General features: G+C 44.9%; 1 protein-coding gene across 1 annotated transcript in view; it reads right to left on the bottom strand.

Annotated features, from left to right (window-relative positions):
* The window catches only part of EBPL (EBP like), a 168,764-nt gene that overhangs the window by 6,521 nt on the left and 137,062 nt on the right, over nt 1–25,181 (bottom strand). Inside the window, exon 3 of the mRNA XM_069205362.1 lies at nt 5,431–5,569. Within this exon, the coding sequence (XP_069061463.1) occupies nt 5,431–5,569 (139 nt within the window). The remainder of the gene's footprint in view (nt 1–5,430; nt 5,570–25,181) is intronic.

Genomic DNA, 25,181 nt, shown 5'->3' with positions numbered 1-25,181 from the left:
ATGGTTTTAGGTTGAAGACGATCACAAGTTTCCAAGGAGCTCACTTTGCTGCACAACCGTCCCTACCAACTGCCAGTGTCAATGTCCCACTGATTTGGCTGTTGTATGGAACACTGAATAACTGATCATATAATGTCATTAAACTTAAATGTCCATTTTCTTTTAGAATGGAGACATTTACCAATTGCTCCAATTTACCCGGTAAGATTCTTATGACAGTGAGGTTGTTAGCCAGTATATATAGTGACATTATATTTTACAACACAGGTACTGACTATGGAAGGCCCGTGCACAAAGTGCCACAATGTCTTCTCCAAACAGTGTCAGGCATCTGATACAACATAAGTGGAGGGAGCTGGAATACAGTGCTGTAAACGTTTTTCACAAACCCAAGTCAGGTTGAAGACTGACAATGGGGGTAGACATGTAGTGCTAAAGGATGAAACAAGGTAACATTAACTGACCCTGGACAGGATTGTTTATTTGTGGAGAGAATGCCATTACTTCTGGGTCTGTCATAGGGGAAGACAAAATATTTTATGTCATCAGTATGAGAGGTGACAATATGGACAACTTCATCATTTAGACAACACATCAGTCACAGTGAAAAATGACAGTGAACTGACAAAGTCAGACCCAAGTACTGGTAAATGTGAATACTTGATGAACGATCAAATAGTTAAAGAAGACTTTGTTCTAATGAACAATGCAGGATATGTTGAAGAAATGATGTCTGGGATGCTTGTAAGAAGCTGTTAAGAGGGTACCTCATAGTTGCAGCAACTCGATTGAGGAAATGAGAAAAGCCTTGTGTGAATCACTACTTAGGGAAATATAGAAACTGACTCACAAGGCTTCCAATTCCAATAATGATATAGAGAAACATTGTAATAAAGAGCAAACTGAAAATGCTGTTTACAGAAAGGGTAGAGTGCTCCATTCTTAAGACACAAATAAGAATAATATGAATGTGGCATCAAACTGGACATCCAAACTGAGCTCAGGCTCGTCAAGTTACACCTAAGAAAACTCAGAGGACCCAGACAAAATGAAGCTACTCCGCCAATACTATCTGTGACTATAGAAGTGAGAACTCACAATAATGTTGGAACAAAACATCTGCCTAAAAGAGGCTGGTGGGAAATCACACAAATCCTCACAGGCAAAGAATCAGAGGGGTAAGAATACTCAAATTTGTTTCTCGTTGCTAATGACTGGATGACCGGGGGATGAGATAATCCTGCATACCGAGCTGCATTCTCCTTCCTAGGCATTGACAAAATGATGGGACTGCCATACAGGGTCACAGGCCCGCAACGACTCCCTTAAGTCACTCAGGTAATCTTTCTCAATTAGAGGACTGCGTTACGCACCATGGGATGGCACAATACATTTTATTACAACCTTGGGAGTCATTTTGCAAGGGGAACACATGTTACTTCAAGACCTCCAAAACCACTATGACATTTTCAAAATACAATTACACAGAACCCTGCCGCTTAGGCACACTCTGATGGCATACAAGACCCGAAATGTGGGACTCCCTGAGCATACCCTGCTGGAAGCCACACTATTGATGGGATGATTGACAAAAAGGTGGCATTTTCAGCATCTACTGCACCCTTGTCACCAACACCCCTGAATACCTGACTCCCTGAGGCAGAAATAGAAGGAGTGGATAGGCCGTAGTGACGACCTTTATTGGAGACTTACTGTATGCCCCACCGTGAAATCACTATATCCTCTTAACTCAGACTAGTCCAATTGAACTACCTCCATAGTACCTACCTGATACCCAGAGACTGTGGCAAGCAGGGACACTGCCCTATCTTTTTTCCACTATCCAATCATGGACGCAGATTTAATTCATATGATCTGGTAGTGACCCCCGATTGTGGAGCACTGGCACCAGGTGGTGAACTCCCTGACCCAGGTCTTCGGATACCCAGTCAAACCCTCACCTTAACAGCCATTTTTTTTTAGGGTACTCGACCTCGGGTTGGGGTGCAATATTTAACAGGTATGGCTATAATGATCACCAAAAGTGACATAGCTTGGAAATGGAAGACTGCTGGTCTGCCCACGCTTATGGAATAGAGGGCAGGAATGGACTTATGTGCAAATGTGGAGGAATCAATCTGTGCAGCTAGAGGATGCCCATGCAAACATGCATGGATTTGGGGGAAATGGTGGGAACATTTTGGTCTTCAACTAACTTCCTAGGACTGTTCAGGCTTAAAGGAAGGCAGATATGCATGACTTGGTGGTGTGTATGCATAAAAGAAAAATTGTTTATAAAAAATAATAATAATAAATCCCACTGACTGATGGGCTCACTGCTCCTTTCTAAAAATAGGCTACCCGAGCTCTGCTGGAATTCCTCATTAACCAATGCAACCAGTTTAGTGTATTAGGAACTGCTGCACATTCTGTGATGAGAACAGTGGTCAGACCTTTACCTAAACCAGGAAAAGATTCAGCGCTCTGTGACATCTATAGATTGACAGCCCTACTGGATGCACATACAAGCTTTTTTTACTACAATTTCAGGAGTCAGGCTCAAAGTGATTGTGACTCATCTTGTCCATCCAGACCACTTCAGTTTTATTATGGTTAGAGAAGTGTGGTATAGCATTAAAACAGATGCCCTCGTAAAACTACCATGCACAATAAAAATTCCATGATAGTATTAAAACACGGCAAGGCATTTCAAAGGGCAGACATGTGGTTAAAGAACTTATCTCAGCACATACTGACTAAGGTAGAAGGATTGTGTCCTGGGCAACTGTCTCTTACACAGTCCCCCAGATCGCACGTTCTTATGAGTGGAAAGATGACTGAGCAAAGTTAGTCTTTATACACGGACTAAACATGGTTTTGCCATATGATTGCTTCAGTTTGCACTGTCACCGGAATCCCTCCTCCAATGTCCAAGGAGTAATAGCAAGTAGAAGAAAATCCTGAACGGCTCTATTCAAATTGTGCATGTTTGCTGGTGATTTCCTAAATGCTTTGCAGAACCACAAAAAGCTGGCTGAGAACAAGGACTGAGGTACAGCAACGTTAACCATAGATATAGGGTATTAAAGTAAACACTGACAAATCAGAAAGCCTTAACATTGAGCTCTCGGAGGACGTGGAATGTGTAAGACACAGTCCAGCTCACACAAAATGCACAAACTATGAATTCTACCTAACCTATCTAACTTGAGTTCTTAAGCTTCCTACTAAAACCAAAGCTAAAAACGTGCCCTTTGACCCTTGCCAAGCATCATCCATAAAACCTCTCTTCACAGCCATTGCCAAAGCCTAAAACATGCAGGCCTACATCACTCCTTAACAATTCATCAGTCAGGCTTTATGTCTAAGAGGCGCAACAAGACAGCCCTGACTGTGGACCATCTGTGAGAAAACCTACAATTGAATGGGTTCATCAAGAACTACCTTGAAATTGATGGCATTCTTCTTCAATTGCAGCCAACATGTATGAATTGGTTCAGTTTATATATCACGCACATGATATCCAACAGCATAGCTCGCAGTTCATCCAAGTTTTGCCTAGGGTTCAACATCTATATGCACTAGGAGCAGAGCTCCTACAGCAGTATCCGGTTAACAATCAAGAGTACACAGAGAAAACCCAAATGATAACTGTGTTACAATGACACAGGAGAGAAGACAAATGCATTATTTGACTGCTTAGTGGACAAAGAAGTAACTGCATAAGGATCTGCAGCACCGAGATGCACAGCAGAAACAGAGAAGGGAGAAGAAAAGAGAAGCCAAACAACAAATAGAACTGAGTAAGCAAAGGGACAACTGTTGCGACACTGTGGTTCAGTAGAATGAAATAGGACAAGCCATGTCAAAAGGTCACCACTGATTCTGTTGTAGGAAAGGGGTGAGAAGAAAGTGTTACTGGTGCACCCCATGGGCACAGTCTGAATCTGAAGGAAGGACTGCCTCGCATCTAGAAGAGTAACAGAATCAGTGATGCCGCTGCTGCCAACCTCGGCTTACATCCCCTCACCTCTGATGAGATTATTCGAGCTACAGAAAATTATCTATTCCAGAACATTGTGCACCTGGAAAAAAAGAGTACATTTTTGGCCCAATGTATTAAAAGACTCGTCGCAAACAGTGGTCACAAATGGTGCACAGGCGTTTCCCAAAAAATCTTTATCATGCAATCTATGTACTAAGAGGCCACATTTCAAAACATCCAGTCATATGAGGTCGCAGAAAGCCCAGCCTTATGAATATTAATTAGAGAGGCTGCTAATTGTGGCTCCAGTTATAGGCTGTATTCTCAACTAGGAAGCTTTATATTTTTTTAATTTTTTTAAAGCAAGCACTGCTGTTTAAGAAAGCATCAGGGGCATAGGCAGTGGTCCCGGGGACCACTTTCTACCCCTGAGGCCGTTGACACCATTCACAAAGGGAAGGTGTCCCAAGGAGAAACCTTCCTCTCTGAGGATAAGTTAATACCTCCTTCTGAGGTGTCAGTAAATGATCCGTGGTTTCGACTACATTGATAAAATACCGAACCACAGTTGAGAAAGATCGTCCCATCCTAATTGTGAATCGGTATGGGTTGCTAAATTCATTTTGCTAATGAGAATGGCTTTCCTGACTCACAAAATGGGTTTCAAGCAGGCATACGAAAAAGCCATTTTGCAGTAAAAACAATATCTAAGATAGCAGTTTAACTTTGTACATCGTATCCTAAATTGTGTATGTACGTTTTGCTGATCACTAAATAAGGAATGCATCAAACACATTTTGCTCTGTAGTAGGCACATGTTCAATTTAATGAGAGAAGCACCTTCACTGTAACTCCTTCCATCGCTATTGACTGGGTTATTCTTCTGGAATTCTGTGGGATGTTTTGCACTAAAGGGGAAACTGACCAAAAGGCTGGAATCCAATGCGACATACCATATGGACAACACAGACGTTTGTATTCACATTGTTGCAGGTCATGGCAATAAATAGTTTCACACAGAATGCCCTACATTTTCGACATCAGTGACTAAGAAATTGATTGATTCTGTTGCTAGGGAGTGAACTCCATTTTATTACTTTTTCCTACCACATTATTCTAGGACATCCCCATTGAGGCATGCCAAGTAATTTTTGCCTGTGTTGAATTGGTGAGTTGATTTCAGGAGTGGCAGGCAAACAAATGTCCGGACAGGCAGATAACAGGGCAAAGAACATCCAACTAATATCACACAGCAGCTGCAAAAAAACAAGGTTTGAGCTCGATTGTGGGTTGCCTGGTGATGATTCATGTTGAGCCACTAGATAGTGCATTTTTAAAGACGCAAAGAAGGAATATTTTCTACTCACCAGATATCTCACCTTGTCCACTCGTTATCTTTGTTTATAAAATACATTTATATTTAATGGTAATTAAGAATAGCTTACCTGTAGTGTTTATCCTTGATGATTGCATAAATGAGTGTTAAGGCTAAAGTTCCACCAATAACAACAGTAAGAATCTCAAGGGAGACAATGGTTGGATCAGCGTGAAGCCATCTTGTATCTGCATTTCCATATTCTTTCCCTAGGAAATAAATACTTTTCATCAGTTTCAGTGCTGTGTGTGTATTCAAAGTAGACCAATGCATAGAAGAGCAATGTAGTTCACGTTTACTAAGATACGAGAAGCTGCTCAGACTTTCTTTGCTGAATAACCATCTCAAGTCAAAGGGGCCTGAGATACTTTACCTAGTAGGTTTTAACGTAAACACAAGTTCAATCCTACTGTTTGCAAGAGACTGTGAGACTACCATTTTCAACAAGTCCCAGCACTTTAGCCAAAAGCACATTGCCTTCAAAGGTTGTTGACTAAAAAGCCAGAACAAGCAGCACGTGTTCCATATGACAAGGCATCACTGAATACCTCTTATTCATCGAAAGCGAAATGCGCACTTCAAATATATCCTGCTGACCACGCCTTTCATTATTAATTGCCAGATAGCCAGGGATATACATGAAGGACCAGTATTCACAGACTACAGCAAAGTTCTGAATTAACTAGAGTAACAGCATTATAACACTTAGTAACTATTTCTTTAATCCCACATCTAGCCCTATTCTACTCCCACTTTTTGCAACCCCAAGGAATAGCAAGAAAGGTTGTTGAAAACGTTTATCACAACAAAAAGGTACAGAAATTCTTAGAGGTCTAAAAATGTATGCCACTAGTAGCTTTGCCTACCACAGAAAAATTATAATTAGTGTCCATGCCAACAGCACAGTGATGATCCAGGTCAATGACAGAAATTTAGGAAACTTAAAGGATATCTACACATCGTCCTACATACCGAACACAAAATGGCAACACCACTCAAACCCATAACTTTGTTATCACACACTACTCACAATGAACTCCATCTCCCTCAGAGCAGTCATAAGCTGAGGAGGGGACAGCAGCCTTAGCTTGAAGAATAAATCCAACCAGCCAGATGTCTAAGAATACGCCGCTGCGACCAACTCGTTCAAGTCACATTATAACACAAGTTCAGCAAATGCAGAGGCTGCTACCACTGCTGACCCAACTTCATCCATTCGTCCTCTATCTTATGTCAGGATAATTACATATCTTTAAAATTGGCCTCATCAGCACATAAGTGACCCAAAAACATAGCCTTGACCAAGGAGATATTGGAACCAAGAAATGATGCATTGTGTTCAGCCTCAAAGAGACATGGCTTGAGTGGACTTGGGAACTGGCATGCACCCCTTCACGTTCAAGGGCTCTCCTGTAAAGGAGACGTGTGTTTCAAATGTATGCATTAAGGAGTATTATAAAGCACCATATGTTGACTTATAGCCCGAACCAAGTGCTGTACCTAACAGTGATGTGCAAAAGTTGCTGAGTGATACAGGGCTTATTAGAGTTCAAGCAAAAGTGAGATATGCCTACTCTATCAAGCATGCCTATGTGGTTCTTCAGCACAATGCAAGCATCAGTCTTTAGGGGTTTTCTGGCCCAGAACTGGCCTGGTTTGTGCTCTCACACTTGAGTACAGAGCATTTCATAGTCTTCCATATTTCTGCTGATTGAAAGTTGTGAAGAAGATGTCACATTGCACGTTTATGGGTGTGGTGAGGGGTTCCAGTTTTGAAAGTAGCCGAACCTTTTGACCCAGTGGATTTTGAGGTACAGCTTTTAAGTCACTTCTTTATTTGACAAAAGCATGCTTTTTCAAGTCCCAACTGAAGTGCTTGAGAGTTCCACAAGGAGAAGATCACATCTCAGATATAGTCTAATAACATTTCTAGTCTTGGTTTGCAGGTAATCAAGAGACTTCTGTTGATAAACCTGAGGTTTCTAATTGATGGGTAAGGGGTGAGCAGATCTGTGAGGTAGTTTGGTAAGTGACCATCACATGCCTTAAGCACTAAGCAGAGAGTTTAGAAGGCCATTGTTACTTTTACCATGAGTCAATGGAGAGGCATCCGAGCCACTCTAATCTGATCAGTTATTTTTTAGTGAAACCGCAGACAGGCTGCTTGGTTTTGAACTTTTTAGATTTTTGAAAGGGATACACTTAGGAGGTTTGTCTATACACCTTTACAACAATTCAAGTGAGACATGACAACACAGCTTGGATAGATTTTCAGGAAGCTGTAGGGCAGCAGGAAAAAAAACTTTTAGCAAGAAGACATGGTGCAAAGCTTTTTTGGGGGCAGGATATGATTGGGGATATAGGACTGATCTTTACCCAATTGTCTGTCCTCCGCATCCCAATCCTGATCATGTGAGGAAGGCCCGACTTCCTGAGACAGACTTTATTTCTTTTTTTTTTTTTTACAAACCTGTACAAAATTGAAAGCACTAGCTGCTAGTCTTTCACCCATCACTGTGCCCATCAGTACAAAAACCCTCCTCCCTCCCAATGCAGCACAGAGGCTTCCACTCCTCATCTATGTTAGGCTGGGAGTGATACTATTAAGTTTCAGGCCGCACCATGTGGAAGCGTGGTAGCAGCAAGTCTCCCTGGGTTAATGTGATGCGCAGTAGATGTTTGTGTGTGCTAACAAAGTGCACTGATTCTTAACCTGCAATGCCTTGCGAGACAAGATTTGGGCAGGCAGAGAGACCCATAAAAGATACTGTTGCAATCAGAATAGTCAATCTTCTTAAGCTAATGCAATTGAGTCAGCTAAGGCTACAGAGGAGCACTAACATGTGTAGGATGAGAGGCAAGATCCAGAAACAGAGGACATTGTGGCAATTACCAGAACAGACATGGAGGCAATGATAAAAGAGGCTGTCATGGGGTCCTCTGTCTCAGAGAGAACAATGGATTTATTCAATCATATTCCTAGTTCCAAAACCAGATAGAACGTTAAGGCCTTAAAGGACTTAAAGATACTCAAAATGTTAATGGAATGCACTCCTTTCAAAATGTTAATATTGTAATCGATTATATATGTGTTATCAAAAGGAGACTTTTTAGTGATACTGGAAGTTCAAGATGTGTATTTTTATATACCAATACACCAGTGCTTCCTAAAGTAAGCACTGGAAGACCAACATTTTCAACTCCAAAGTCTGTAATTTGGTCTCTCTTTTCCTCCCAGAGTACTCACCAAGGTGTTACCATCAGTTGTGGCCTAGTTACAATTAGAAGGAATTCGAATACTCCTATACCTTAATGACTGGGTTGATTTCTGCTGATTATTTTTTTTAAGGTCAAGATCAACAAGGAGACAGTGGGCCTCATTATGACCCTGGCGGTAGAGAACCGCCAGGGCCAACGGGGGCGGGAGCACCGCCGACAGGCCGGCGGTGCTCCCTTGGGCATTCTGACCGCGGCGCTTTGGCATGGGCACTGCAGGGGCCCCTGTAAGAGGGCCCCGCTAGTATTTCACTGTCTGCGTAGCAGACAGTGAAATACGCGACGGGTGCAGTAGCACCCGTCGCACCTTCCCACTCCGCCGGCTCGATGGGATTCTGACAATCCTTACCGCCATCCTGTTCCTGGCGGCTCGCCCGCCAGGAACAGGATGGCGGTAAGGATTGTCGTGGGGCCCCTGCAGTGCCCATGCCAGTGCCCATGCCCTGTAAGAGGGCCCCGCTAGTATTTCACTGTCTGCGTAGCAGACAGTGAAATACGTGACGGGTGCAGTAGCACCCGTCGCACCTTCCCACTCCGCCGGCTCGATTACGAGCCGGCATCCTCGTGGGAAGGGAGTTTTTCCCTGGGCTGGCGGGCGGTCTTTTGGAGACCGCCCGCCAGCCCAGGGAAAAACTCATAATACCCTCCGCGGTCTTCTGACCGCGGAGCGGTATTATGGAGGGCGGCATCCTGGCGGGCGGCCTCCGCCGCCCGCCAGGGTCGTAATGAGGCCCAGTATCTCCAAAGGTCTGAACTGCAAACAAGGAACAACAGAAGTTGTTCAGCGATCTTTCTTCAACAGAGAAAGAGTGTCTTTCTCCCAGCAGTTGCTCCATGGGCTTGGCATCAGTTGAAGTCCTTCAGGAATCATCTCCTGGATAACTGGTCTTCGGTGTTCAAGGATTATTAGGAGTTTATAATGGTATTGAAGTGGATGAAACAGGCAATTCATTGGAGACTAATTCTAGGTAACCTACAGAGCAATCTAATGTTACAGCAGTAAATACTCTTGGTGGTAACAACCCATGCCAGCAAGTGGAGTAGGGGGTGCACTATGGAGATAATGGAACGGAATGGCATTTGGTGCAATCTGGAAAGGTTTCCCATGGTAAGGAACTCATGGTGATATGTTTTGCTCTGCTGCATTTTGTGCACCACCTGCAAGGGAGGTTGGCCTTCATGAGGAAGAACAACCAGGTGACAATAACCTATTTAAACCACCAAAGTGGAACAAAAAACAGGAAATTAGCCACTGCAGTTCAGGCTATCTTTGATTGGGTTGATGTCCATCTAACATCTTTAAGAGCAATTTCCATTTGGGGAAAGGAAAACATTTAAGCAAATAAACTCAGCCACAACCTTCCAATTTTTTAAACTTTTCATCTCTCACAAGTTGTATTTCAACAGATAGTATCTCTGTTCGGCAAACCGCTGCTCGATCTTTTTGTCACCCTGACCCATGCACATCTTTTATAGTTTGCACCGAGACCTTTTGTCACCAACCAGGATGGTGGTGGATGCCCATTCAGTGACATGGCCAGCAGAAGTTCTCTATGCTTTCTTGCCAATTCCCCTCCACCGAAGGTGGTTCTGAAGATCCAGAGAGAGAGTCTTAGTGATGGCAATAGTTCTGTTCTTGCCTTATCATCCATGGTTATCAATGATGTCTCAGTAAGCACTAGAGGAGTGCTTCCACTTTCCGATGAACCCTCCTCCTTTGCAGACTCCATTGCTGTTAAGACAAATGTTGACTCAAGTTAAAGGTGGGAAAGTGTCTCCAGCACCTCTATTACTCCTTTTGCCTCCAGAAAACCATCAACTTTGACTTCTTATTCTAAACATTGGCGTAACTTTGAAAAAAGGGTGCAGGTACAAGGGTCTGTAAGGGTCCGTCTGCAATGGAGTGTGACCCCTTTCAAAATTTAGAATTCCACAGGGATTTTATTTTTAAGAGCCTAGCTTCAGCTACTCTTTCTGTGCAATGGTCAGCAATAATGGTTTTCGGGAGTCATGGGATGAGTTATCAGAAAGGAGTCTTTTATCTAATAGATTAGTAAAAAGATTTCAAATTAAGAAAGCCAGTGGTTCCAAGCCCAAGACTCTAGTGGGATCTTCCACTGGTGTTAAAAGGGCTGCAGGAAAAACATTTGAACCACTAGACTCTACGGACATATCTTGGCTCCCTGCGAAGGTAGCCTTTCTAACCTACTTGGCCGGGTGGTCTAGTGAGTTCTGATAATTTATTTTCCTTATCTTAGGTTTTTTTTCTGCACTGAATGGTTTCACGGTCCAACCTCAAGTTTAAGCCAAGGGAGTAACACATAATCTCAGGTCTCAAGAAACAGGTTTACTGGTATCTGATTCCAGGTTCCTGACGCTATCCCTCTAACTATATATGTAAGTTGTGCTCTAATAATAAATCTGTAAAGAACTAAGACCATCCTGATTTCAAATGCATTGTTTGTCTTATATGGGGTAGCAAATAAAGGAAAGAAAGTTACAAATGCTACATTAATGCAAAGCAGTCTGCAGTTGGCGTATTTAGAGTCAAAGCCCTACTCCAGCCTACACACAGACATCGAAAAAGTCAAAGGCCCTGCAGAGCAGCACATTCGAAAAGCCCGCCAAAACCCGCTTGTAAGGTTGAAAGAAGAGATACTGCCCTGTGTCATAACACAGAGCCATCAAGAGACTTGATGCACTTCTCAAACATTGAGAGTTCTGTAACTTTAATGATGAGGAAGTCATGCACCTCAGAGTAATTGATGGCTGTCTTTCAGGCTCCTTCAGAAGACGCATGTTGAGAGAGCCACTCAGTTTAGCGAAAATGCTAATGGCTGCCAGGGCAAAGAATGAGCAGATCGACAAGCTGCAGATATAGAAGCAGCAACAGCATGTAGTGAATCAGCACTGATCATGAAAAGCAAGCAGAAGCACAAAATAGATGCACACAATTCGACATCTCTGAAGACAGAAAAGTTATGCTTCCGATGAAGGTAAATGTCCAGCCATAGAACAGATATGCAAAGGATGCAGGAAAGAAAATCACTTCATAACGGTCTGCAAAGCAAAAGAGAAACCAAATGTGTCACAGTGAAGAGAAAATGGACGTTAGAACGTTCTATGAGCATTCTCGCCATGCCCACAAGGCCAAAAGGAAGCATCAGATGCAACAGGTAGAAACCAAGCACAGTCGATCATCAAATTCATTATGTAAAAGTTATTTGAATGTAATTATCAAGCACTAGCGAAGAAGACGCAAGTGTGTGGATGATATCAACTAAAGAACTACATGCACATGTAGGATTAGCTGCTTGCAAAGGAGATCTAAAGTCAAAAGAGAATCACCAAACGAAGAGGCAAAATACTCTGTCAAACACGAAGGTATACACGTGGACTGCTTGTCAACCGTTAAAGAAGCAAGGGTCATTTACAGCAACTTTGTGACACAAAGCGACACCAGTGCAAGCGCCAATTCATGTCCTTCAAGGAACTTCATCTAGTGCATGCTTACTTAGCTTTGTCACTGCTGCTGACATGGGAATGATATCTCTGACCTACAACATCATGCTAAGGCTGAAATTGTGCATCCGTTCCAGTTGTTGTTTCATGGCTTAGGAAGATTAAAAAAGATGAAAGTGCAACTTCTTATTAACGAGGACATACTTTAGGGGTGTGGCCAACATGACAGTCGAATAGACGCACTGGGCAAGAGCTCCCGACCCTATAAAAAAATATTCTGCTAAATCCTTCCATCCCATGACCGCACTGAGCCTCGGATCCATGGAACTAAAGCCTGCATGGCTGGGATATTGTGAAAGAATCCCTTCAGGGACCTGATTCCTACCACCAGCAGAAAAATTACAGCGGGGAGCTTAGAGGCCTGAACGCAAGAACTGGGCCCGCAACCTAGGAAGCAGCCATACATGAGAAACGGCCTGGTATTAATGACGTACAGCGGACGCTGAGGGGCTCGCGGGGACTTCATCTGTTCGGCTTTCGGACACCATTTAGGGTGCCTTGGCGGCAGCAGCTGTGGTTGCCTCTGCTGCCGGAGCCACAGAGTTCCTGTGTCTTCATCAGGCACAGCCACAGGACTAAGACACAGCAGGTGAAGGTAGGCCTGGGCTGAGCTTTGCGGTGCTTCCCCCTACTGGAGGAGGAGCAGCGAACAGGGGAGAGGGGGCTTCCTTAGTACATACTGTAAGCAGCCACCAAGCCAGGAACAGAGCGGGGCGGCTGCACAGGCCGGTGTGAAGTGCTTGTTGCAGCACTGCCACACCGGGCAGAATAAAACAGAAGGTGTCCACGGAGCCCCATAGATCTCGGGGGAATTGACAAAGGCGGTCGGGGACCCCCCTCCCCCAGCCCCACTTGCAGGCCCCTGACGCCCAGTGTAGCTGAGCGCCAATCAGTGAGAAAGACCCCATGCCCCTAGGCAGGCTAGCGGCTGAACCTAGAGGTAAACATGGTGTCAGGGGACTTGAAGGCCTATTGCCAACGCCCGAATCATGGAAAGAGCCAAGGCACCTGGTGATAGCATTGGTTGTCCACCCTACCCAATGACACCGCACCATTGACCTCTCCTCACCCCAGAGGCAGACAAGCTGTGGAGACACTGCCAGCACGCTACTCGCGCAACATACTCTGGTACCTGATTCTGCCACTTCTGGATCTCATCGGTCACTTAAGGTGACATCCTGGCAATGAAGGCACAAAGACCCTGGGCGCAAGGGAAGCAGGGAAACCTCACTATTGCCACCACATGATGGTTCACAATAAGAAATTACGCCAAACCCAGCAGACCACTATGGATCAGTACACGGCCCTTGGTGCAGCGAGAACCCAACAGACGGCGGAAGCTGATGATTTGCAGACCCCACAAGGCCCCACAGGTGTCCAAATCCTGGCAGCCATCAAAGGCCTCTAGGGCCCACGACACAGAGCAAAATTGATGCAATGGTCATGACATGAAACTTTAACAGGCGGACATCCGGAAAGTGACGGAACGCTCCATTGAGACTGAACACCAAGTCGGCACACTGCAAGCGGAAATGAAGGCCCTAAAAGTCACAGTCTTAACACTGGAAGCACAGACACGAAAACTGGAAGTGTGCACAGAGGATGCAGAAGTAAAATCACATAAATGCAATCTGCATTTTGTGGGTTTCCAGGCAAAAGCTGAGGGATCTAGGCCTGAACAGTTTTTGGAGATGTGAATTCGATTGCAACTCCAGAATGTTGACTTGTCTCCAATTTTTGTAGTGGAATGGGCCCACAGATCGTTGGCACACACTCCCCCTCCAGGGGGCACCCCAGAGCTACCATCGCTAAGATACTGAATAAGAGACCGTGATGCTATACTACAGGGAGTGCACAAAGGGGGAGATCCTTCCTTTGACAATCAAGTAATCCGCATATTTCTGGCAACACAGTCAATCATTTGCAGGCGTTAAACAGAAACTGAGGGCTACGGGTCTAAAATATATGTTGTTATATCCAGGTAAACTGAGAGTTCTACATGAGGGAGTTATGCATTTTTTCACCACACCGTAGAAAGTATAGGACTGGCTGGAGATAGGGGGAGATGGTCATCAGGAAATCGGAGAGAGGCCGGTGGTGGACTGGGAGAAACCTGGAGAACTACCACAAAGGGAAAAAAACGGAGTAAATGGAGGTGTAGGTCTGGATCAGGATCCAGAGTGATGGTCTGATGAGACAGCACATTGGACCTAGAGCAGCAGAGACAAGAACACAAACATGCCAAAACCCTGGTGGAATTGGTTACATCCGCCGAATCTGCCCTTGCCACACTAGACCAACCTATGATGTCTGATGATGCCATAGAATGTGGTTTCCCTATATGGAGCAAGCGGCCAAGAACCTCCTGTTTGACTTTATATCCTTTATAAATGACAAACGTGATGTTATTGTCTCACTAGAGGCACTATTGATTTATGTGGGGGGCAACGTGTATTTCGAGGCTCTCACAATATGCTTGTTACATAATGTATTAGATGCACCCAGACACGAAGTAGGTGTCGGGGCTTGGCCTCCTGAGAGGGTTTCTACAGTGGGTGGGTCCATGCCAATATATCAGTTCACAGATTCTCACCCTCTATGCCCCCTTTCCCTGGTGTGATTGAGATTCATGCACTTGTGTTGTGGCTGGAGTGTAAAAGTAAGTGAAACATTGCAATTATGCATGGATGAGAGATACAGGGACACCACTGTGGCTTCCCTGGAGCCGGCACAGGCAATTGCTGACCTGGGCTCAGGGATTTTTGCCCTTGGGAGACAAAGTAGAACATAGTGTGGCTGTGACATGTAATTCTATTTCATAGTTTATGTTGTAGCCTGATGGGCAAGTTGGGTGTGGTTCAACTGGGGAGACACAAGTTGTGGTTTCATGTGTTTACATGTGGGGGGGAGGGGTTTGATGATGGGGTACTGTGTTATATGGGGCGATGAAGACTACTCTTGCAGTGCAGGTGGGGAGGGGGGATGAGGAGGGATGGCGGCACTTACAGCGAGGAAGAAGGTGAGAGGGATGGACGAGAGCGATATAGCCACAGGTGAATACCAAATTGTCTTCTTTCATGGAATGTGAGGGGGCTTGGAACCTTTACAAAATGCTATAGGACACACACATACCTGAGACACACTGAAATCCATACAGCTATGCTTCAGGAGACACACTTAAAGGAGAGGGAGTTACAGAAAAAGTGGAAAGCTAGCTGTACTCCCCAACGTATTCCTCATATGCCGGGGGTCTCCATATGGGTGGCTCCAAGATGTCCCTTCCAGCAACAGGCTCATATTTCAGATATTGAGGGGAAGATATACCCTGGTGCAAGGCAGGTTAGACGGGATCAAATATTTTGCTTTTAAATATGCACGCCCGAACACAGATTAAGGAGACTTTTTGTCGTCCCTAGAGACTGATCTCCTCCACTATGTGGACATGCCCATTATATGGCGGAGGCAACTAACTGCGTGCTGGATGGTCCACTGGATCGCCATACACAGCAAATAGGCACCAAACCAGCCATGACTGCCAGTCTGATAGAGACCAAGCATAGACTACAATGTAGAGACATCTGGAGGGAACTGTACCGGACGGTGACAGAGTTCTACTATTCTCCCACTCGCCAAGTTTATAGTAGGCTAGATAGGTTTTTTGCTACCTGGGGGGAGCGTTACACATCAGGGATGTGAGATATCAGTGGAGAAGTGTGGCACAATGGTTAGAGCGGCAGACCCTGATGCAGTGATCTGGCCCGGGACCAGGGTTCAATTCCCACCTCTGCGGGTCTTGGGCTCAATTCCCTTGGACCAGATCATTCTTGCCTCGGTGCCTAATCTAATTAATGGGTCCCACTCTGTAACTCTGGGCAATAGCTTCCTTAATCTCGACAACGGCCCTGACTGCGCTTGGATTCCTGGCTTCACCCTGGGGGTTGCCCAGGAGTGGGCGCCTCACAAGGAAAAGCCAGGAGGGGTTCCACAGCAGTATGCATACAGCGCCTTGAGACCCTAACGGGTGAGTAGTGCGCTATACAAGTGCAAAGTTTACGTTTAGGATAGGTTCCTCTCCAACCATGCCCCGCTACTTCTAGGATGTGATATGAGTAGACATCGTCCATGGATCCCACTGGGGAGACTCCAATCGAAGTCATTGGGGGGACACTAAGTTTCAGTTGAACATGCGGTGGGCCATACAGGGCTACTCTGAAACTAAGTGGAACACCACGAACAATTGTGGTACCGAATGGGACGCCTGTAAGGTAGTTATCTGGGGGAATGCCTGGGAAAGCTATATAGCACAAGGAGGAAACCTGAGAAGGAACTACAGGCGAGAAAGGACTGCCTTACCCAGCTGAAACAGCAGTTGAGGGGAAAGGAGGAAGATCTCACTTCAGCACATAGACAAGTAGCACAGACAGGGGACAGACTGGACCGCCATCTGAGGAGCGACTACAGGCAGAGACTCCATAGAGAAAGTGATCGGTCAGGCCACATGTTGGCCTTGCTGTTGAGACGGGAGAGGCCTCCTTCTGCGATACTCTCCCTAACGAGAGTAGACTGGCAGGTGATGATGGGCCAATCTGCCATTAACCAGGTGTTGAGAGATTATCTGGCGGACATATACAAGGCACCCACTGAAGATTGGCTGCAGAACACAGTAGGGTTCTTAAGTAACATTGACATCCCCACCTGTCCCAAAAAGATATGAAGTACTTAGAGCAGAGGTCGTCAAACTGGGGGACGCACACCCCTGGGAGTACGTGGCAGCCTTCCCAGGTGGGGTTCCAATGCCTCAGTAAATACTTGTGAATGAAGATGGCCTGGAAGCGCAACTTTGTTTATTTTTCGCGTTTCCAGGCCATCTTAATTTACTTGACAGTTGAAGTGCATAAAAAATAAGGCAGCTGTGTTCCCGAGCCCTGTGGTGTTGGCGTCAAGGCTTGGCTAAAAACAACAAAATATTCTATAAGTATTTTGTTGTATTTTCACGTTCATAGCAACTGCATTTAAAATAATGCACACAACTAAAAGTGTAAAATAATGTGTAAAATAAATACACATTAAATTAATTGATGGGAAATGCACTCATTCTTATTATGAAACGTGTTTAATGTGATCACTGCAGGTGTCTGAATGCGAGACCAGACAGTTACAGTACTGAATTATGGGTTGTGAAGTGCATAGTAGTGACTTGTGTATTAATAGTGCTATAAAGTCTCACCATGTAACAGAATGCAATGTGCATATATAAGGCATTATTCTAAAATTGCATTACACACGATTTAAGATAGGCTGACAAACAATGATTTTGTGTATGCGATCAGGGCCACTGGAATTATGTGGCAGGGTTTACTAAATTATGTGGCAAGAAAAGGCAAATTATGTGATATAATGTGGCACATATTTTACAAGTATTACTTCATTATTTTTAAATTTTTCACATGGTAATACTATCTGAGCAAAGATTTCACCTCATTAGTACCAATTTTACCAACCAAATGCAGAAATAAGCAACTGAAAGATGACCAGTTACACTTTACAAAGGGCTTCCACCGAGCACAAACATGTCACCATGTTGTTGCTACTTTTGATCCATTTGAGCAAGAAACAAAATTGTTTTTATTAAAATCTGCAGATTATACTGTAGATGGTGGAATATTTGGTAAATGCTGCAAATCCATAATTATGATAAAAATGCTGCAGCACTGCATAATTCCAGTGGCCCAGTGTAAGATAAAACAAGTGCTTTCAAAGAACACATATTAGTAATAGCTAACCAGACTGTACCTAGAGCAGGCTTTTGTATAAGTCCATTAAAAGGACATTTTCCAAAACTCAGCATCCTTACATTACCTATAAAAAAAAAATATTTTTGCCATCATGATGCTTCCAGTGACTCTATAAATTAAATCACTTTAGACTCCCTCCTTTAACTGTCACAACTTAGTCCTCATACACCCTTCCCTGGATGACCTCTGTTTACATGCAGATGTTGTTTTGGGTGAGTCGAGGGGGTAAAGTGGAGGAAGCCAAAAGGGTCATACGCAGAGGCCTGATCGTCTGGACCCGTAAGGTTTCTGGGTAATGGCCCAGGAGAAAGAGTAAAGGAGCTAAATCTATGGATAGCATCAAAAAGATGGCTCTGAGGAGGTGCCGCTATATGGAATTCAATTTTTTCTTTTATAAATGACAGCTTCCCCTTTCATCAGAGAGATGCCTTGAAGAAGGTGCTGAGAAATGTGGGCTCATTTTCTTTTAAAAGCCAATCACTACCATTAGTGCAACTGGTGCACTGGCACTGGGACAATGGTGTGAGGAACCACAGTACCCCAAAAATGGGTGTAGTATTATCACAAAGGGGTGGAAAGCCATTTTCCTTGTTAGCACTATTGCTCAGATTACAAGAAAAAAGGGATATGGATATTCCCCCCTTTCTTTTTAAAAGAAAAGGACAAACATTCTTCTTTGGGTATCAGGCCTAGAAATAATGGTCTATAAAATGAGCACAGGAGTGGGCATCATTGGTGCTGCAGGTGAGGTGTGCCTAGGGGTGTGAGGGCCCAACCAAAGCAACTATTATGGCTGTTTTACTCACTCTTTTCTTGCCTTAGGGTTCAGTGCCCCTTGCTGTGCCACTGTTGCTTTCGGCATTGCATCAATAGCCCAAGAGAGGGGATAATTGGAGCAGAGGAGATATCTTAGCATTAGGCTTCGGGGAGATGGTAAAAAGGAGGATGGGAAGAGGACTTTAAAAAGCAGCAGAGAAGACTTCCTACTTCGAAAGGCAGTAGGTCTCATTAGTGAAGCAAACTAAGTGGGACTGGGGTCGAGGAGGGTGAAGGGCCCACTACTTCACAATTAAGACTGTCTTACTTCACAGTAAGATATGGGGAAAGCATTAGGGATGAGGTGGGCTGTACGTAGGCACTCATTTTTACTGAAAGGGACAGACAATCTGTCTCAAGAAGAGAGTAATGGCCAGATGTGGTGGGAAGAGGTGAAAGAAGCAGAAGGGATAGCCTACTACTCAGGGCCGCAGATGATATTAGTGCAGATGGCGCCACTGCATTGGGACCCAAGAGTATGGGGACCTCAATTAATGGGAGTAGTGTTTTTTGTTCAGTTCAGTTTTTTATGTGCTTGCTCTTTTATATGTCTCACATTTAGTGTGGAGTATGAGCTACTGATAAAGTGCCTCTGATATTATCTCATAAGCCCAATCCCCTGCGCACAGCTCCCCGAAGACTTTCCATAAAGTTTTGAAGGGGGGGCCCAACTTCAAAATATTTGGGTAGGGGGGGCTCAGAGCAAAAACGTTTGAAGACCTCTGACTTAGAGGGAGACATACAGTTGGAAGAATTGGTAGCAGCCCTCTGGAAAATGGCTAGAGCAAAGTCTCCTGGCCCTGATGGCCTTCCAGTTGAGTTCTACCAATTGTACTGAAATGACCTCCTTCCTAAACTCCTGGAAACACTTCAGGAGGTGCTATTGGTAGGGTCCTGCTGGACTACGTGAGGGAGACGCTCATTATTATGTTCTTAAAGTCTGCCAAAAACCCATATGATCCAGGGTCATACAGACCTCTAAACAATGCTAAATGTGGATGTAAAGTTATTGGTGAAGGCACTGGCCACACGGCTCAGCCCAGTGGTCGCTCAGTCAGTACACAATGATCAGAATGGTATTATACCGGGCAGGGACACACTTACGAACCTCAGAAGACTCTTTCATATTATGCATGCCACTAAAAACTCACAGGTGGAGGATGCGTTAGTGGCTCTAGATACAGAAAAAGCCTTTGACACCCTATCATGGACCCTGTGGGAGGTACTCAGATAAATGGGATTCAGTCCACGATACATGGTCTGGATCAGATTGTTGTACACGGTACCCAGGGCTTGAGTCTGTACACGTCAGGTGGTTTCAGAGGCCTTTGACATCAGAAGTCAGGGCTGCCCATTGTCACCGCTCCTCTTTGCCCTGGAGCCTCTGGCAAGCTACCTGCATGGGAGGCTTGGGAACAATGGGATAAAGGTGGGAGATACCACACATGTGGGGTCTATGAATGCAGATGACACCCTCCTTTATGTGATGGACCAAACCACATGGTTTCACACCTTTTACAACTCCTGTTGAATTTCGGGCAGGTATCAGGTTAATCGGCATGAAACAGTGCTGTTTCCTTTGGCTGTGCTGGCCTCGTGCCCGGTGACTGACCTGCCGGCAGTGGGATTCCCCTCAGAGACGAGTCATTTTCGGTACCTGGGAATTCAGGTGATACATGATAAACATGCGCAATATGACCTGAACACTGGCCACACAATGGGAGGTCTTAATCGATCAGTGGAATTTTGGATGACCCTACCGCTGTCGGTCATGGGGCATGTGGCGTTGGGCAAAATGGTTCTATTACCGAGATACTTATATGTGATGCTGAACTCATTTTGCATATTGGTATTTGAGGCAGCAACAAAAGAAGCATGAAATGGCTCTCACACGTGTACCAATTACTTGCTGATGCAGGACTCACTCTGAATGCAACAAAGAGTGTGTTTCACAAAACCAAACTTAAATTCTTTGGGCACATATTCTCTGATGGGGGAATTACTCCTGACCCGAATAAGGTGCAAGCACTGTCATCTACCTGTCCCCCACAAGATGGAGCCATGCTACGATCCTTCTTAGGCATGGCCAGTTATTGCTCAAGGTACATTCATGACTTTGTTACAGTGAGCGTCCCATTGCAAGACTTAATAAAGCAGAATGTCCCATTCCAGTGGTCTCCTCAATACAATTACAGTTTCAAAGAAATAAAACATGCAATTGAGAATGCAACTGAAATGGCCTATTTTGACCCCAAGAAACATTCAAAGATTATAGTAGATGCGATTTTGGTGGGGCTAGGGGCAATCCTCGCTCAACACTATGGCTTTCCGACTGCTCAGACACACATTGTGGCCTTTGCCAGTAGAAGCCTGTCCGAAACAGAACGTGCCCACTGTTAGCCAGAGAAGGAGTGTTTGGCCGTAGTTTGGGCCTGTGAACATTTTCATGTATTTTTATATGGGAAACTTTTCCCTATCATCACCGACCAACAAGCGTTGCTCACTATCCTTGGAAACCCGAAAGCTAAGAAACCTGCCCACTTGCATCAAGAGTTGGGGTTGCGAATACAAGACTATGACTACATGATTGTACACAAGCCCGGGAAAGACATAAACCCGGCAGATTACTTTTCATGAGTGCCACTACATCACCACAGCTTGACATCCAAAGCTGCTTAAAAGTATCTCAACTTCATTGTGAGGTCCAGCATGCCATAGCTCTATCCATTGAACAGATTATTGCTGCTAACAAAGCAGATCAAGACATGCTCATCCTCAAAGACCTCGTTACAACGCAATCTTGAAAGACAAGTATTCAACCTTTTGCTGATGATGTTGAATTCCAAAAATTCAAAGATGTACAGGATGAGCTATCCGTCTCCCGAGAGGGTATTATATTGATAGGTGTGAAAATTGTCATACCTGAGAGTGTGAGACACCAAGTCATTGAGCTCGCCCATGAAGGACATTGTAGTATGGTTGCCACCAAAAGAGCTCTAAGAGACCGAGTGTGGTCTCCTAGCCTAGATGAACGAGTTGAGAGAGAGCTACCAGCATGCTACCTTTATAACTGTTTATTGAGCAGCATTGATGCAGCATCAATTGACAATGTCTTGCCTTCCTGTGCATGCCTGGGAAAGAGTTGCAGTTTATTTCTTTGGGCCTATAGAAAATGGACATCATCTCATTGTAGTCATTGGATACTTGCATTTTCCTCTGGAGATAGACTTATCATCGACAACCCACGATAAAGTAATCGAGCCTCTTGATGACATTTTTGCAGCCTGGGGCATTGCCACTACTCTCAAATCCCAACCTTTCAATAGCAAATATTTCAAGGAGTTTCTTGGTCAAATCACTGTCAAGCATCAAAAGAGTACACCTCTCTGCCCCCAAGCCAATGGTGGTGTTGAACAATTTATGGACACCTTCAAGAGGGTAATTCAGCATGTGAAGAAAGAAACCCATCTAAATCAAGCCCTGTTCCCAGCCATTCCTGTCTATCAATCAGCTCCTCACTTCACAACTGGTGAGAGCCCTGCCACCTTGCTATTTGTGAGTCATTGGAACCGAGCTAACAGAATGGACATTGAACCGATCGATGAATGTTGATAAGGTTTGTGTCACAGATACTTCTCAAAGTGCAAAATGAAAACATATGCCGATCAGCACTGACATGCCCAGGAAACAGTCTTGGAGAGAGGGGACTGTTGTTTTTACTTTTTATTTAACAAAGTGGGAGATGTAGTGTCTTTGATATCATGCGCTAGGACCCCCACAGTTCTGGGTGGACTCAAAACAGGAATTACTTAATCTGATGGGAGGTGTTATGATGCAGTTATGAAGTTTATGACGCAATACAGGGAGAGCACGAAAGTATGTTGAAGAATAAAGAAGTCTGTTGCAGAGCTCCGAGTGTGGCGTATTCATTTGTATGCTTCTGGGCTGGGGGAAACCCTACAATCTTCCTTCCTGGGTCCAAGTCCTTGAGTCCAAGTCCTCAACCCACCCTACCTTTTTTGGCACTTCCAATGCAAATTTGCTTGCTAATGAACATTACTGATAATGGAATCATTACTGCTGCTGAAAATTGTTATTGCTTGCACAACTAAGCATCTAAATTATGGAAGGCGTTTGCTATTGCCTTTTGACAATATAGCATTAGCAGGGCACAAGTCAAGGGTACATGCAGGTGGACACTGTCCCCCACTATTTTTACAGGGTGGACGGTGTCCACCCTGCTGAAAAGCTGTGCACTCTAACAGAGTGCCCCACCAACCAAGTCCATTCAATGTTGGCAAAATCCGGAAATTTCTCGGTTAGCCGCTCTCCACGCCCCCTGGGACATACCTTTCCTCTGGAGTAGCTGTGCCCACCTACCCCCACACTACACGCTATCAACCTTGTGTAGCGCGTGAAAGCGCTACCTATAGCAGCCCTGCCTTGCTCTTTGAACCTGCCCCTGTGAACTTGCCAGGCTGCCTCCAGTAAATGCTGTGACTCTGAGACCAATCAGTGGCCATATCAGGCATCACTGCATGGGCGTTGCTGAACCTCTGCAGCCCTGTCCTCGTGCTTCATTGCCCTTTATTTTTCAGGGTTGCCTCATCTGGCTCCTTCCCTTTTGCGACCTGACTGACCCGGATCCGAATATCTTTACCCCTCCCGTTTAAGACTCGACGTAGATTCCTTGCCCTGCTGCTGCTTGTTCTGCCTGGTCTATTTGCCTGCTACGTATACAGGGGCTGACAACAAGGGATCGAAAAGCAAGTCAGCTCTTCCCCTGCTACTTAGGCACATCGCCTGCTCAATGCCTCCGAGTGCTGTTCTAGCTGGACTAGACACGTGGTAAGTAGAGGAATTTTTTTTTTTTTTTTTTTTTTTTTTTTTTTTTTTTAATGAAGCTAGCCACACATCGCCAGCCAGTCCACTCGCTGGCTTGGCTTGTTTTATTATAAATGCAATCCTTTGGGTAAGTATAATTAATTTTATTTTAATTATTAACTTTATTAAGTTAATGGCGGAAGGAGAATGTGTTCTCTTCTGTTTGGAAACTGAGTTTGTTAATTGCACTTATTTCAGGAATGTTTGCAAATGGCCAAGCTAACGAATGGAATATGAAATTTTTTTCATTTGTTTCCACCCAAGTTAAAGTGTCCCTATGTTGAGCCTCCATGGTGCACTACTGGTCTAGCATTAATCTTGGACATTTAAACCATGCGTGTTTCCAGTCTATGCCCTTGATCCATAGCTCCTTTGTTGTAACAGACAGCAAAGCTGGCATCGAGTACCTCCACTTAAGACGACAGCCCCTTGGCACATCGGGAAATAACTCAGTGACAGCTGTATTTATAGTGTAAAAGGTCATTTATTAGGACAGGGTTGCATACGCAAAATAACCTTAACTTTTATAACGTAAACCGTAACTTTATTAACGCCCTCCCTTTAACATCTGCCTCGCTCATCCTTCCCCTTCAAACCCTTATTTCGTTTCCATTCCCCTACGCACTCCCCTTTTCCTTTCATGCCCCATTTGGTTCGTGCGTACCCCCACTCAGAGCCTTCACCTGCTTGTTTATTCCCTGGAAGGGTGGCCAAGCCCGCATCTGGCTCACCACCCTCCCCCATCTACTGCTCGCTCTCTGCTGCAACCCGCCCTAACTGACAAGTAAACCTCCCCCCCTTTATGCCCTACCTCTAACTACCATCCTTCAAAATCTTCTTCCAATTGCCGGGTGGGTGGGAGGCCAAACTAACCGCGCGATGGGTCAGCGCGGAAAGAGGCCGGTCCCTCCTCCCCCAACCCCTTTTATTCCCACCCTTAAAACCCACCCCCACTTACCTCTCGTCCAATCCCCTGTCCCGCCGTCACTTCCTTCCCCGAACCGGCCCGTGGGGAAGACTAGAGCGTTGCTCTATGCTTCCCGCGGGCCCCCTCATCGGGAAATAACTCAGTGACAGCTGTATTTATAGTGTAAAAGGTCATTTATTAGGACAGGGTTGCATACGCAAAATAACCTTAACTTTTATAACGTAAACCGTAACTTTATTAACGCCCTCCCTTTAACATCTGCCTTGCTCATCCTTCCCCTTCAAACCCTTATTTTGTTTCCATTCCCCTACGCACTCCCCTTTTCCTTTCATGCCCCATTTGGTTCGTGCGTACCCCCACTCAGAGCCTTCACCTCCTTGTTTATTCCCTGGAAGGGTGGCCAAGCCCGCATCTGGCTCACCACCCTCCCCCATCTACTGCCAACCAGCACCAACCCACTTGGCGTTGTGCTGCCCCACCCCCCCCTTCTGACACGCTACTGCACCCCGCACTACTCATTTCTTGTTTGTAATCCACAAGTTCTCTCCCCACAACTCCTCAACCAGCAGTCTCAGATCTGTCAGATAGTACGCATTCCCT

The sequence above is a fragment of the Pleurodeles waltl genome, chromosome 8 (genome assembly GCF_031143425.1).
Source record: "Pleurodeles waltl isolate 20211129_DDA chromosome 8, aPleWal1.hap1.20221129, whole genome shotgun sequence".
NCBI classification, from domain to species: domain Eukaryota; kingdom Metazoa; phylum Chordata; class Amphibia; order Caudata; family Salamandridae; genus Pleurodeles; species Pleurodeles waltl.
The sequence above is the reverse complement of the archived record's forward strand: the minus strand, read 5'-3'. Positions and strand labels throughout refer to the sequence as shown.